At 38.6% G+C, this 16,067-nt stretch overlaps 3 protein-coding genes across 3 annotated transcripts in view; 2 read left to right on the top strand and 1 right to left on the bottom strand.

Annotated features, from left to right (window-relative positions):
- The first annotated feature begins 1,233 nt into the window (after positions 1-1,233).
- On the top strand, positions 1,234-4,632 carry LOC134824536 (probable ATP-dependent RNA helicase DDX49). Its single transcript, XM_063836443.1, has 6 exons — positions 1,234-1,310; positions 1,497-1,588; positions 2,024-2,086; positions 3,361-3,487; positions 4,126-4,245; positions 4,437-4,632. The coding sequence occupies exons 1-6, from the start codon at positions 1,234-1,236 to the stop codon at positions 4,630-4,632; spliced, it is 675 nt and encodes a 224-aa protein (XP_063692513.1).
- The window catches only part of LOC134823972 (probable ATP-dependent RNA helicase DDX49), a 47,454-nt gene continuing 35,823 nt past the window's right edge, over positions 4,437-16,067 (top strand). Inside the window, exon 1 of the mRNA XM_063835571.1 lies at positions 4,437-4,628. The gene's annotated coding sequence lies outside the window, so the exon portion shown is untranslated. The remainder of the gene's footprint in view (positions 4,629-16,067) is intronic.
- On the bottom strand, positions 9,901-11,816 carry LOC134823971 (uncharacterized). The gene is made up of 2 exons (XM_063835570.1): positions 11,758-11,816; positions 9,901-11,539 (listed from the first exon to the last, which is right to left on the bottom strand). The coding sequence occupies exon 2, from the start codon at positions 11,532-11,534 to the stop codon at positions 10,434-10,436; it is 1,101 nt and encodes a 366-aa protein (XP_063691640.1). The 5' UTR covers positions 11,535-11,539; positions 11,758-11,816; the 3' UTR covers positions 9,901-10,433.

Genomic DNA, 16,067 nt, shown 5'->3' with positions numbered 1-16,067 from the left:
AATGAGTTGCAGGTATTGACGCTGTACGGACCTTTTAAAAACTGGAGAGCAGGGAGATGTTTTACCTGAATGTACCTCGTGTTGACGAACGCTTAAGTATCAATGACTATGTGTCGTCTAATTTATCTGAGAAACGCTGCAAACTCCAGCAATGTTTAATATGATCACATCAGTTTATCAGAAAGACACTGTCGTAAGACGAGTTTGTTTCGGACAGCGGAATCGTATCTAATCCTTGCCGCCAACAAATAGATGCGGATAGAGATGTTAACACTTTAACAAAGACAAGCATCATTCATATAAGAGATCAGAAAAAGAAATCTTTCAAAGTAGAAACGTAAAATTCTATTGCTATGTTCGATTTACTGATCGGTTGGCTTCTGTAGGAAATATAGTGTTTATGGGATTAATCTGGTAAAGCAGTGGCTATTGTATCATTTTTAACATTACTTTGATAGTGATGTTACTTTTATTGTGTCTCTTGTGATTTATTCTATTTCTAAGTGTTTACGGTACCACCGGTTTCTGGCGCAGTAATGCGCTTTTGAGCAATATACGTCACGCGCCGCAACCGATTCAGATTTATAAGTGCACTTTTTTTCATTGTAAACACTACATACGACGCCGCAACACGTTCTACGATTTGGTCGAAATTTTCGAGGTCTGTAAATCCGGAAATAGGAGGCATTATTTAGACGATCTGACCACTTTGGGGCCTTAAGCAACCTAAAGAGAAATTTTGGGTGTTTTTTTTTTCTAACTGCAAATTTTTTTTTGACTTTGAATTTTAGACAAGCAAGTCTCAGTAAAACCCAAAAATGAATTATGCTTAAATTTTAAAATAAGTATTTAAAAAAAAAACCCTCATGTCCCGTTAAGCGCAGGGCGGGGGCTCATCTGGCCACAGAAAAAGGGCAAAAAGGGTTCGAAAAACCACATTGGCACTCGTCCTTGACTTTCCGAGGTTCATGGGGCTTTTGAGCTGCCGCCTTCGCTTCTGTAAACTGAATTTTACCAAGCCAAGTTGAGGCAATCACCCGAACGCGGCTTTTTATAGTTTATATATGATTTTTATAATCTGTAATAAAGATCAAAATTCAAATTGTGTCTCTAAAAAAATTTGTGTCTCTACTAGCTGTGGATAGTGGTTTTGGCCCGATATTGTCCGGGTACATCATCATATGTTGTAGACAGTTTTAAATATAATTTCTAAATTGCAGCTTTAGATTTCTCATGTCGTACATCTTCCACATTTACACAACGGCTGGCAAGTTGCCCAAAGCAATCCTGTCAGAGGAAGACGAGTCATTGTTTTTAGGTTATAGTTGGAGTAACCCACCATTACTTGTGCTTGTCCCATTACTAAGATGAAAATTAAATGCTATTAGTACCCCAATAAGTTTTTTAAAAGTTCTTGTTTTTTCTCAAAAAAATTGTCTTTTCTCATAAAAGATAACAGTTTAATTGCAATTGTTTTATTTTTTAAATGGAAACAGCTCCGTTGATGAAAAAATCTATATAAAGGGATTATTTGGCAACTTCCAGTACGGTCACGTTGGATCCAACATGCAGAAGAGGGACGAAACACGTAGGGTTTATTGCAGACAAGATCAGAAATTTTTGCACAAATCTACTTGGTAGATATCACTGAGTGGGATGTCTCATAATTTCTGTAATAAATTCTTACAAATCTAACTTTTAAATCTGTGAATATTGAAGTGGTTATAATTTTTGATCATGTACCAATGAAACCAATACAACAGTTGAGATAATTAGTATTTAATCAATAGCTGGTATTTCAGGTTCCTGATTTCAAACAAAATGTACGAGCTGTATGATCCCTGCATGTTATGTTTTTCTACAGAAACAAGCACATTATGATTGATTTGGGGGCAGGGTTTGTCAGCTATTAGAGGAGAAATAAACAATTGCACTCTTATAGTGAGTGAATCAAGATTGGAAAAACTTTAAAACTTTAAAAATATCTGATTATTATATCCGTCTGAACCATTTCCACCCGCAGGAAACAACAACAAGATAAACTGGCCTATTGAAAACAAGCAGGAAATGATTGATTCATCGAGCGGTTTCCCAGAGGTGCCAGAAAAGGGCGTGGTCTGGTAATCAGTCCTAAAGATTACTCTACCAAGTACAAGAAATTATGACAGTTTTTGTCATTACATTTACGTTGTAGTGTTACATGATATTTTTGAGAGACTTGGTTGTGGTTATAGATTAACTGAAAATTGAAATGCAAAGTAAAGAAAGGAATTGAAAGCAAGATGTAGACATGCTCCTTGCTGCTGCTGCTGCTATTTTTTTAACTACTGCCTCTCCTTGGATACATTCGAATTGCTATATTTAGAATTAAAATTTATCGCTATTTGTTCTTTGGCCACTTGATTTACTTTTCTTTAAAATTAAGGCTTTAATTTTTTGTGACTTCGCTTTTAACGTATACGTACATAACTTCCATTCCTCTAAGATTAGCTTCAAGTTTTCTTATGACTAACAAAACATATGAAAATTGTTGTGAAAAACTATGCTGTATTTCAAATTTCTTAATCTTGTTTTATATTTTACTGATATTAAGGCCAGAATTATTGATTATATTTGCGACTGATTAGTATACAACCCAAATATTTATAAATAGAGTTAGTTCTAATGCTTTCCCCATATCTGAAAGCTTATCTGTACAACTTATGATTGATCTCTGGAAAAATTCGTTTGCCTTTTTATCAATATTTTCTGATGCTTCTAAATTGATGGCGAAACAAAAATGAATAGCAAACTTCTTCATAGTAACTATTTTTTCTCACCTGCTAGAATGAATTAAACTTACAAGCGAAATTTTAATTTTATGATTGATTGAGGAGATCCACCCGGAGGCAGTACTCGGCCTAAAAATGTTTAGTAATAATAAATTTAGAAATATACAATAAATACATACATTGAATAAATATAATAAACTAATTAACATTTATTATATCACATAGAATGTCAGTGTGGTGAGGTAGTGGGTTTCATGTCTGAAACCAGAGTAAAGTTCGAGAGTCTAGGATATAAAGAAATGGTTGGTTCAACAGTGCAAAGGTCTGGGAATGAAGCAACCCACTCCTGTTCAAATTAACTGTGTTCCTGCTTCTTAGCTGGTTTGTTTCAATTCTGTTTTCTTCTTTTTTTTTCCTTTACATTTTTTAATAAACTTAATCGGTTATAGTTTAATTTAAGACATATTTGTAGCACTAAAGCTACAATGTTATGACGAAGAGTATTTAGCTGCATCGATTTTTCTCGACAGCTCTCTTCAAAATTCCAACTTTTAAATTTATTTTCCCTTGTTTACCTCATTGCTCACAGGTAAAGACTGTATTGGCTGTGCTAAGACAGGATCAGGGAAAACAGCTGCGTTTGCCCTTCCCATTCTTGATATATTGAGTATTGATGGATCCATTTGGGAGATGTGCCTAGTTCTTACTCCTACAAGGTAATTTGCATGGTAACCATAGTTACGAGTGTGGTGGAATGTGGTGGAATGTGGCTTTATAAAACCCCCCCCACCACGACCCCCCCCCAACCTCCTCACCCCCCTCCACCTACCCCCCCCCACCCCCCCCCCCCCCCCCCCCCCTCCGAACGCCACTGCTGCAGACTGAAAGTTTCTGTAAATAGTCTGCTTCTTATCACGTGTATTTCAGGGAGTTAGCGTTTCAGATAAAGGACCAGTTTTGTGGCGATTGGAGCACACATCAACATACGTGTTTCCACTGTCATCGGAGGTTTGTTTTTTTAAAGTTTTTTTAAAATATAAGAATATCAGAGTAGAGGAAATTATCGACGAGCTGACTTTTGATACTACTGTTGATATCATTATCAAGATTTTCCGTTTATCAAATAAAAGCTTTTTTGGGAATAGAACTTTCCAGTACCTCAATCGTGTCTTGTGTCATCCTCAGTGACCATGCTTGTTGCTAGATGATCACTCAGAAAAATTCAGTCAAAGCAGTGAAATTTGGGGCGCTCAAATCTGAAAATGTGAAATGAAAAGGAAATAAAAATGTTCATTCCGGAAATACGTATATGTCTACTATACGTGTCTATATACTATTGTATCTTCTTCTACAGGAATGGACATGTTAACACAGAGTATGGAACTGTCCAGATCACCTCACATCGTCATAGCAACACCAGGCAGACTTGCGGATCACTCAACTCGGGAGATGGTCTCAAGTTGGGCAAAGTCAAGTTTTTGGTCAGTTTTCTAGAGAATTAGTTTTTTCTTACCGCTTTTCTCTTCAGTTTTTGTGTCGTGAACAAATTTGTCTTAATGTATACATTTTCCCAGAATTATCTGATTTTATCCAGAATATATTTTTTAAGCGTTTATTTTATCTGACGAAATTAATTAATTAAAACGAAATTATTTAATCAAACAGGTTCTCGACGAAGCTGATCGGTTACTGGAACCCATGTTTTGAATCAGATCTGGGCACCATATTCGGCTCTCTTCCCCAAAAGAGACAAACCCTCCTGTTCAGTGCAACTCTGACTGATACGATAGAACAGTTGAAATCCATGTCTGCTACTGCCCCACACGTGTACCTGTGGACCTTACTGATATCGCTACTGTGAGTACACGATTTAATAGATCTTTTGATGTAAAATATAAGTAAGTGATGTGACCTAGATGAGTAACGTCGGGAAAAGTAAAATTCAAAAAATTCCGAATGGGGGAAAAGGTTTCCCGGAAAAGGAAAGGGGTTCTTAACCCCCGTGACTGCTCCGGAAGACCAGTTCTTTCTTTTTTTTGGGCCCTTTCGGCCGGTCACAAAAACAATTTTTCGGGTTTTTTGTAAGCCGCTAAAACAATTCCCCTCAAGTTTTTGCTGCGCGCCCCCCCCAGTATATCTGTGAGTTTTGTAAAAAATGCAAAAGTAAAAGAAAGGGGGAAAAGTGGTCGATTTTGGGTTTCCCTTTTGGGTTTGAAAGTTCACAAAAGGGTTTCTCAACGGAAAATGGTAATTAAGGGCCCCCCCCGAACATAATTAGACTTGTTTTTCCCAAATTTTGGGCTCAAAAGAAACACCACTTTTTCCCCTTTTTCCCCCTTTGGAAACCCCCTGTCGGTTTGCAAAAAAACTTTAGGGTGAACGTCGTACAAGGCGCAATTAAAACCCCCCCGAAAGTTTTTTCAAGGAAGTAAAACTTTTGTGTTTAAAAATTTTTTACATTGGACAATCAGCTAATTGGATAATTACCAATAGTTAATCACCAAAAAAAGTGAAAATTTTTTATTGGCTCAAAATGATTGAAATCGTTTGAAACGCGGAGAAATGTAGTTTTTAGAAAAACTTCAAAAATTTTTCACATTAAAAATTTTTTTCGAGACTTGGAAAAAAGTTTGAAAATTTAAAATATTTTTTTCCGCCAAAAGTGATCGAATTGCATGAAACGTGGATAAAAAATGCTTTGCAGAAAAACTTCGAAGATTTTGAGATAGGGGAATACTAAAATCATCAATATTTGAAGTTGGAGTTCAGTAAATCTCGACATATTTTTAGTAATTAGGAATAGCTTAGCGGAAAGGCCGAACCTGAAAAGGTTAACCACACAATATTAGAGTTTCATAACTAATTTCCAATACAGCTTTTATTCCACAAATTCCACATAAAGAAACAGCACAAAAGGACCATTTAAGATCGAACCGATTTTACCTGCTGTACCTATCATTTTATTGATTTCAATGATCAAAACCCTCTGTACCGTCAATCTTGCCAATCTATACCGGGTATCTGGATGTACCGGACCTCTTATTTACCTCTATAATTAGACCCAGTTGTGCAAGAAATGCGATTTCTCACAGGGGTTTCTTTTAACTGTGCACTTTTTGTCACTCTCGCAACTCGCAAGAGGCCCGGTATTATAGGGGGGTATAGGAGCAAGTGTAAATATACCTTCCATCATCCACTGTGCCCCCACTGTGGCTTTTTTGTATTGTGAATGCGCATGCCGCTTCGTTTGCTAGGCCTGATACCTCGAAAACCCCCATATGTCATTGCCAGGGTCGGGATAGAGCTGGAGATAGCATTGAAAAGTTGCTAGAAATAGCTAGATTTAGAGTAAACCTGGTGGTAGCTGGTGGTGCTAGCATGGATGTAGCAGAACGTAGCTACACGGGGTTTCATTGGAGTTGGTTATTTTAATGGCTAAAGAGTGCGGAACTAAGTTACTTAAGATTGCAGTTGAGGGGCAGTGTAAACCACGTGTAGTCAGGGACACAGAGCTACAGTGCAGGAGTACAGCAAGTGCAATAGAACAGTGCAGTGATACCAGTCTGCAACAGTAAAACGCCGACGAAGCTAGACTTAGAGAGAAACTGATGGAAGCTGGGTGGTGCTAAAATGAGGTAGCAGAACGTTACTACATGATGAAAACAGGAAAACTAAGGCTGGTTGAGACTAAAAAGATGTGAATCTGTCCTGATAGATCCAGTGAAGAGCGAGTAGCGAAGAGTTTGATCACTAACCTAAAGCTCTAAAGAAGAAGAGGGCTAAAGAGACTCACTTTGATCAATCAATCTAAAAAGGGTGGGTCAGTCACTCTGTTTTCATCAGATTCTGATGAAAGGCTGTTAAGCTCAGGACCGGTGATCTTAATAGGTCGGATAGCTGTACCTGGTTTGCTTCCCAGCCCACCCTTGTCGCTTGAAAATAAGTTCTCACCCCACCTCTTCCAAAATGCAGTTACCAAGGCAGGAAACTCTTCTTCCTACTCTTCTTTCAACCCAAACAAAATCAGGTTCCAGGCTCCTCTCCCTCCTCTGCAGCCACAATCTTATCTCCTTCTTCGGCGTTTTACTGTTGCATTACTGTATCACTTTGCACTGTTCTTTTGCACTTGCAGTACTCCTGCACTGTAGCTCTGTGTCCCTGACTACACCGTGGTTTACCCTGCCCTCAACTGCAATCTTAAGTAACTTTAGTTCCGGCACTCTTTAGCCATTAAAATAACCAACTCCAATGAAACCCCGTGTAGCTACGTTCTGCTACATCCATGCTAGCACCACCCAGCTACCACCAGTTTACTCTAAATCTAGCTATTCTCTAGCAACTTTTCAATGCTATCTCCAGCTCTATCCCGACCCTGGCAATGACATATGGGGGTTATTCGAGGTATCTGGCATAGCAAACGAAGCGGCATGCGCATTCACAATACAAAAAAGCCACAGTGGGGGCACAGTGGATGATGGAAGGTATATTTACACTTGCTTCCTATACCCCCCTATAATACCGGGCCTCTTGCGAGTTGCGAGAGTGACAAAAAGTGCACAGTTAAAAGAAACCCCTGTGAGAAATCGCATTTCTTGCACAACTGGGTCTAATTATAGAGGTAAATAAGAGGTATACCCGGTATAGATTGGCAAGATTGACGGTACGGCTGCCAGACTTTGGGGCCGAAGTGATATGATCCACCATATACGTCATCAAGTAATTAACATGCAAGCTTGAAGCTTGTGGCGTATAATTAGTGATGTGATCCATGGATTGAATATAATTGACCTAGAAATGGGCTAGATCTGGGGTAAAGTTCATATGACAACTCTGCACACAGAAGCTACAAATTAAGAAGTGAACATGTTTTAAATTGAGACAATGTATTGGCTGGTTATAAAATGTTAAATCGATTAATAATATAATACTTCAGAATACAACAAATTACTCAATATTATTACCAAAGTATTTCGCAACAGCGAACAAGTACTCAATCTTTGTTGGGTATGTCGTGTAGAAGGAACAAAGGTCGTACAGAATACTGCTGGAAATCCTCTTCTTTTTGGAAGGAGTCTTTCCAACAGCAAGCCGATCCAGATGGTAATCTGTAACAACCTGTTGCTCCTTGATAGGTTGTCCCGTCAGCAATCCAATTGTTGTATTCTGCGAGGGTGTGAAGGTTCCTGTTGGTGGCGAAGGCTATGATTCTCACATCTCGGTCAGTCTTCCCATCAAAGAGGATAAATGGTTCGTCTCTTCTCGTAGATGTGCAGCTGGGAGGAAGAACGAATTCAAGAGAAGTCTTCGACTCGGTATGTTGGGCAGATCCGGAGGCAGAAGCTCTGGCTCGTTGGACGACTTTTCCAAGGGATTCCATATTAGGTAGCGTCTGGTTTACTTCTGTTGAAGCATCAGCAAGGACTTCTGATATCAGGTTCTGAGTCGCCGACAGGGGTTGTTCTGCAGCCTTCCTCTTGAGCGTTGTAAGGAGTTCGAGTCTCTGTGGGGTAGCCAGATCTGAATCGTGGTTGTGTGGTTTACTTCCAAGGGAAAGATTGTTGTCTGTGAGAGCGAGATAGCACTTGGCAGGACATTTAAGGGATTTGTTCTTCTGGCAACGCCAAGCAGAGGAGAGGACGGTGTCATCATTTTTCTTGCGGCTGTAGATATATCCGTCAGAATCAAGCACCTGTTTACATCCTCTGAAACCGTTGAGGAACTTGGAGAAGGTAGGCATGACTGTTGATAGAATTAAATGCGATACTACTACCTTCTATCACCCAATATTTATACCTAGAACACTAGATCGGCTCACTCCCCTTGCAAGCCTTTGACACGTACGTCTCACATCCCTTGATACGAGAACCCCCCTTTAGCAAGAGTTCCCGTCCCTTATGTGATCTACGAGTCGAGCAGTCAGATCATGTTTACTTCTTAATGAACAGCTATGTTGTACAGAATTGACATGTGAACTCTACCCAGTATCTAGCCTATTTCTGGGCCAATTAAATTCTACAGATGGATCACATCACTAATTATACGTCACTAATTGGTGACGTGATCTGACTCCTCTTTGGGGGCCGGATCAGTTTTCGGCCCCAAAGTCTCCCAGTGGACGGTACAGAGGTTTTGATCATTGAAATCAATAAAATGATAGTACAGCAGGTAAAATCGGTTCGATCTTAAATGGTCCTTTTGTGCTGTTTCTTTATGTGGAATTTGTGGAATAAAAGCTGTATTGTAATTAGTTATGAAACTCTAATATTGTGTGGTTAACCTTTTTCAGGTTCGGCCCTTTCCGCTAAGCTATTCCTAATTACTAAAATATGTCGAGATTTACTGAACTCCAACTTCAAATATTGATGATTTTAGTATTCCCCTATCTCAAAATCTTCGAAGTTTTTCTGCAAAGCATTTTTATCCACGTTTCATGCAATTCGATCACTTTTGGCGGAAAAAAATATTTTTAAATTTTCAAACTTTTTTCCAAGTCTCGAAAAAAATTTTTAAGTGAAAAATTTTTGAAGTTTTTCTAAAAACTACATTTCTCCGTGTTTCAAACGATTTCAATCATTTTGAGCCAATAAAAAATTTTCACTTTTTTTGGTGATTAACTAATTGGTAATTATCCAATTAGCTGATTGTCCAATGTAAAAATTTTTCACACAAAAGTTTTACTCCTTGATAAGATAAACATTCTAGGTTAATTTGCAGCCTTTTACGACGTTCACAACTAAAGATATTTGGCAAACCAGACAGGTGGTACAAAGGTGGTAAAAAGTGGTAAAAGTGGTGTTTCTGTTGAGATACAAAATTGGCAACAAGTCTAATTATGTTCGTAGGGGTCTTAACTACCATATTCCGTTGAGAAATCCTTGTGAACATTCAAATCCAACGGAATGCCACTTTTCCCCTTACTAAACGTGCGAAGTTTGATCTAAGATTTACCTACACACATGGGATAGATTTTGGGAGTTCATGAACCCGGGATAACTTTCCGACTCGAGGATATTGCATCACTGAACATTGTGCACCAGGAAGATCTAGAAGTAGCATCCATTGAATGTACAATCATGAGTCAGGGCGAGAGTTCGATGTGGGCAAACGATCAGAACATTGAAACAAAATATTAGGAGGAAAATAGAGTCATAAAAAACACAGGGCATAGACGCATATGCATAGTGTAGCCTGAACACTGACAAAAGTTACAAGTTTTTAACAAAAAAATTAATTCCCTATAACATTATCTTAAATTTTTATCTTTCTATTGGACATATTTTACATAAAAAAGTTAGCAATATTCAAGCAGTCTTTGTTCAAAAACCGTTTCCTACTGTGTGTTCACAAAATAGAGGCTGTGAACATCTATTGTCCTTTCCTTCAGGAATTTCGCCGAAACATCTGCTGAAATTGAGACATGCCAGCCATGCTGGGCCGCAACCGCCATCATTTTACCCATCACGGCTCTCATGTGAAATCGAGCACTACCCTTACCAAATCCAAGAGCCATCCACGGATCTCCTTGAACATCAACTTGTAGGTTGGAGTCTGGTAATTGGACCTCCTTGTGGATACCAGTAGGGTAGAATTGTTGTATACAGTCCTTCATAGCGGCACTAACATCAGCGGGAAAATCTAGTAGTGCCAGCCTATTCGTACCGGTCAGTGCCAGGCAAGCATATTTGCAGTTAACTGGGTTGTAGTTTTCTGGAAGAGAATGGAGGATTTGTCAGTTAGTCCACGACTAACGTCAATTGCGTAGAGAGGGCTGTAACCATTCTGCTCAAAAACTTCCATAATCCGTGAAATACTTCTTCGTGCAGTAATAGCTTCACTATCATTAGAACGCCAAGGATTTCCTTTAATCTTGATCTCATGGCTTCCGTAGTAATCCAGTTTTTCTTGAATAACAAGACCAGCATCAGTAATAGCCGTCTCCAAAGGCTCAAGGAGTTGGTCGCAGTTAATCAGCCTAAACCTGTCCGATTTAGCTAGGGCCAGCATACAGAAATCCTTTGGGTCAGCAGAAAAAGTTTGATCGTATATAAAGTAGAGGGAGTCAGCAGACCCTTTCAGATTAGTTGAAGCGAGAAGCCTCCAATTAAGCGCACTCATATTCCCCACCAAGCTGCAAATTAATTTTCGAGTTTTCATTCCATCTTCATGAGTCATACCCCAGCATCCACCTAAAGAAATCTCATGTAGCGTCTCACCTGCAGCTGAAACGTCCTCAGCTCCGGATGAGCTCGGCCATGCATTTCCAACAGCTAGCATAACTGCTTGTTTTATATGCTCATCATGATGTAGCAGGACAAGTTTGTTGTTCCGTATTGTTCCACCTGGAGCAATACAACAAATTCTAGCCCTGCCTCTGTTTTCATGAGCACTCTTTGCAAAGAACCATGTAGATTTATCATGCTGTGTCGCTAACTCACTGCTGGTAACCGGGTTGTATCCCAAGTTGTACATTTCTTCCAGGAGACGGAGAGCAAAGAACTTCCCGAGAGTAGACCTGTCCTTGCCACCTCCTTCTCCAAATGTAAGCCTGTCTCCAACGTGGATTTTCAAAGTACCGAAGTATTCTACAAGTGCACCTCGAGTGGATCCATATTTTTCTGTTATTTCCTGGTCAAGTCTTTCAAGCAATTCTCTAACTTCTGGTGTCACATTCATGATTCTTATCTTTGAGCTGGAACATATTGAGATTGCAATATAGGCATCAGGGATTTCGGTGACAGCTAGCTTGGATATTTGTGCCCCCATTTAACCTAAAAGTAAAGATTTAAGTGATTTTATATATTTAAACGTACAGTATACAGGAACCGACCGGTTTTTAAGTCTATTTTAAACTGCTTCACAACTAAAATTACAAATATATACATTTATTGAGACTGATTAATATGTCAAACATCCGGAAATGTTTTGTTTAACAAAAGTCGGTTCAATTATTATGATCGCAACTACAGAGGAGAAATAAAATGTACACCTTGTTTGTTGAAGCCTATTCGTTCGTTTGTTCTTCCACTTATCTCATGCTGTTCAACTAATAACTAACTATGTGCACTGTATATATATATATATATATATATATAATTATGTCCAGTTACAGGAGTGCTCTACCCGGGAGGGGAGCTTTATTATACAAGTAGAACAATTGAGTCGGAGGTCAGCCTAACAGTCGCCGTTTTATTCGTAATATATAATATATATATATATATATTACATATCTATATATATAATATGCAAAATGCTCTACGCTCATAATATATAATATTTAGATATCATTATGTAATGTTAATGGAAGGTGGATCTGATGCGGACAATTAATCACTACAAGTTTGTGTTTAGCTGACCTCTCACTCAATTGTTAATTAGCGCAATTGGAAAATAAGCGGATTCTGTCCATCTAATTGTAAAACCTTTTATTCAGGTGTAATACATTAACCTTGTAAGTTATTTGATGTATAAAACTCAACAACCGCGACTCGACCGTGTAATGCAACGTTATATAATACGCCGTTGAATAATCCAACCTGAGAGTACCTAAAGGCTGCATATTTGGTGAATTGTTCAGCAAAAAAATGTAGGCAGGTTATTACTATCCATCACGTGAATTAAATGTGTCAATATCTCTGCATAATTCACGTACTCTAGTTCGACACGTACTCTAGTTCGACACGTACTCTAGTTCGACACGTACTCTAGTTCGACACGTACTCTAGTTCGACACGTACTATAGTTCGACACGTACTCTAGTTCGACACGTACTTTAGTTCGACAACTAAAGATGGCCAGAAATCACCCTTGTCGAACTTCGGTACGTGTCGAGCTTGAATCCAGGTACTCTAGTTCGACAGAGTCGAACTTTAGGGTTTGTCTAATTACAGCCAGTACGTGTCGAACTACAGCCAGTACGTGTCGAACTACAGCAAGTACGTGTCGAACTACAGTACGCACAACATATCAGTATCATACCGGAATGTCTGGGTACGTGTCGAATTATTATTATTAATAATAATATACTATAATAATATACTGGAATGCTTGCCGGGTTGTCCAGCAACAGCTCAGTCTAAAAATTAACCAAAAAGTAAAAACCATATCAACTGCAACTGAGCGAGAAAATGATAAAACACTGTAATGAAATGAAATAAAATAAGCTATTTATAGCTCGCTTATATAATAATGATTGACAAACCAACACAAAGAAGGTTAACCTCCAGACCGACTGAACAATAGATAATGCTAGAAAAATGCAAGCATCATAAAGCACTCCTAACTCCTCCATTTGTTCTTAGATATTGTTTTAGTAATATTTAAATAGTGATATGAAATCTAAAGTCGGTTAGACTTACGTTAATTGTCTCACCTTGTAATAATTCTTATTTGCGCCCAAGGTAATTAAATTACAGCAATTTTCTTGAAATGTAAACACAAAGAACAGTTATTTTTATAAACAAGTAACATATTATTTATAACTGCTTTTCTGCATAATAGATGAACGGTATATGACATAGTTGATCACTTTTTCTGCAGAATAGTATTGGCTACCTAGCTATAGGTATGTACATATATTTGTGAAATTAGTGTTCTTTCATATGACCGGTTAGTTTTTATTTTAGATATTATATTACATTCATTTGGATCTTAGATTTATGATATTCGCAGTATTTTCGTCCCGTTAGAAGTAAATTATTTTAAGATAATCTTCGTCTGGGGTTAAATAAATAATTTAATTCAATTTTCTGTGGAATACACAAAAAAGTGAAATTATATTAAATATACCTACGGAAAAAATACTTTAAAGAAATATTATGCTATTTAAATTGTAGTTAATTTGTCGTCCAATTACAGGATTATAAGTAGTTCGAGTTATTATAATATTATACAGTTTATTTACAGCTTTATATACAGTTTATTATACAGCAGTTGAGCAATGCTGAGCAATGTTGAGCAATGCCCTATACAGCAGTTGAGTAATGCTGACTTGGTTCATCGTAATGACGCATTACGTTTCCAAAATAATGGTCTCATTTCGACAAAAAAAGCCAAAAAAAGAAAGGTTTTTGTGTAAGGAATGCATTAAGGTACCATTAAGAGTGATTATTTGGGACATCGGTCCAGGCCCAGGGTCCTCTTTAATACACATTTCACAAACAACGTACTGTAAAACAATAATTTTAGCGAGGAATTTATATTCAACATTTTTTTAAAGGAAACATTTCACGAAAATTTGTGCCGCATAATCGATCGCTTGTGACCAATAACACCATTACATCAAATACAACAAAAATCAAATACAACAAAAATAAATTCGCAAACATTTACACCGTGAAGATGAACCACTTTTCAAAAATTACAAAAATTATTCCGTAGATAAGAATGAAGTTTATCAAAAATGCAATGTATGATATTGACAATGTTTGCAAGAATTTAACAAATTAACACATTACCAGTACTTAGAGCGGTTATTGCTCAAGCAAGCTGGGTAGGTATTTTAGGTATTTAGGAAGGCAACTTTAAAGAAACTGGTTTTAGAAAGTTTCCGAAAAGTTGTTTGTGTTAGGTGAAAAGTATTTGTCTATCACAACGTTGCTAACGAAAATTGTTCGCATTTTTGACCTTATACGGCAGGAACCGCACCCTCTTTAGCGTAGAGAGTATATGGAATTGTTTTTGGTTTCAGTTTTATTATTTAGCGATAGCAAGAATTTAAAGTTCAAAGATGCCGCGCATGTCCTATTAACATATCATGTGCGAATTTTTTGCCGTATTGAACAGTCATAATAATTAGCTTCGAGAGCAGAAAATGTACGTTTTATACGTTTATTTTCGAAAATTCCTACTCCGGCGTATAATAAAATAAAAACGCAGCGTATTCAACAGCGCTGGTCTATCATCATTGAAGCACAGTGTTACTGGAACTGAAATTTAATCTTTATATCATTTCCTTAAGATATTTTACAAATCGCAGCTATATTGCTTGGCTGCTATAGTGAATATAGGAGGTCGACGATACATGTTACTTTTTATTATCTCCGGTGTGCCGTGAGCATGAGCAGGGGTGTAGGAATGATTTTCTTCATGGGGGGGGGGGGGGGGGGGGGGGGGGGGGGGGGGGGGGGGGGGGGGGGGGGGGGGGGGGCCAAATTCTAAATATTTTTTGGCGCTTCGCACTACAGTCTAAGTTTTTTGGCGCTTCGCGCCAAAGCCTGAATTTCGCAGCATGTGCAGTATCGCGATTTTTCACGTCTGCCGCGACAAATCGCGATTTTTCAGATCCTGGCCTCACGACAAATCGCGATTTTTTCAGTTCTCTGCGTCAAATTGCACATTTTCCTTTAAATCTGAGGACCAAATTCGAGTATTTTCCTTCAAATCTGTGGGCCAAATAATTAGTATATGAAACCAATCAGTATCACATCCACAACCTTCCGAATGTAGGTACGGACCTCAAAAAACCGAAAAATATATTTTCGGCTCAGAATGATCAGGGTAGCATGAAACATGAAAAAAAGCAATTTCCAGAAAAACTTTGCAAAATTTTGACTTAGAACATTTTCGGTCCGAGTCGTTTTCGATACGTACCTCTGAAAGCAGAGCTCCCGCTTCCGAGCTCGTATTGCGAAGGGGAGGCCTGCCTTCCGAGATCGCATTACAAAGGGGAACCCTCGAGTCCAAAATCGTATATCGAAGGGTAGGTGCGGACTTCGAAAACCGAAAAAAAAGCATGAAACATGAAAAAAAGTAGTTTCCAAGAAAACTTTGAAAATTTTGGACTTTCGGGAAAAATTTTTTCAGAAACCTAAATTAAAAAGTTGGCCCTTTTTGGCCCCTTGCCCAGATTTCATGGGGGGGCGATGGCCCCCCCCCCCCCCCCCCCCCCCCCCCCCCCCCCCCCCCCCCCCCCCCCCCGCTTCCTACACCCCTGGCCGTGAGAGTGTGATCCAGATCACCCCTCCTACAATGTGAAGGAGCTGGTCGTTCTCATATCTGATACAACTCCTGGTACTCCTCTACACGTTTCTGTGGTGATATGATAAGTCACGTGGTCCAGATCAAACCATCCGCATCCTAGGGCATCCTACACTTCATGAGCACCTTTATGTCTGTCACGTTCGATCCTGTCACGTTCAACGCACGTGTGGCAGTGTGACATATGCATGTTAAACCGTTACACACACTACGTAACGTTCTATAGTTATACCAACGAATTGTTATCTCCAAAATCAGAACATAGAGTGAACGCACTGTCCCCTAAAGACACGAAGGGGGAAATTTCTTGGCTCAATTAGT

The sequence above is a fragment of the Bolinopsis microptera genome, chromosome 12 (assembly GCF_026151205.1).
Source record: "Bolinopsis microptera isolate Bmic1 chromosome 12, MBARI_Bmic_1.0, whole genome shotgun sequence".
NCBI classification, from domain to species: Eukaryota; Metazoa; Ctenophora; class Tentaculata; order Lobata; family Bolinopsidae; genus Bolinopsis; species Bolinopsis microptera.
The sequence above is the reverse complement of the archived record's forward strand: the minus strand, read 5'-3'. Positions and strand labels throughout refer to the sequence as shown.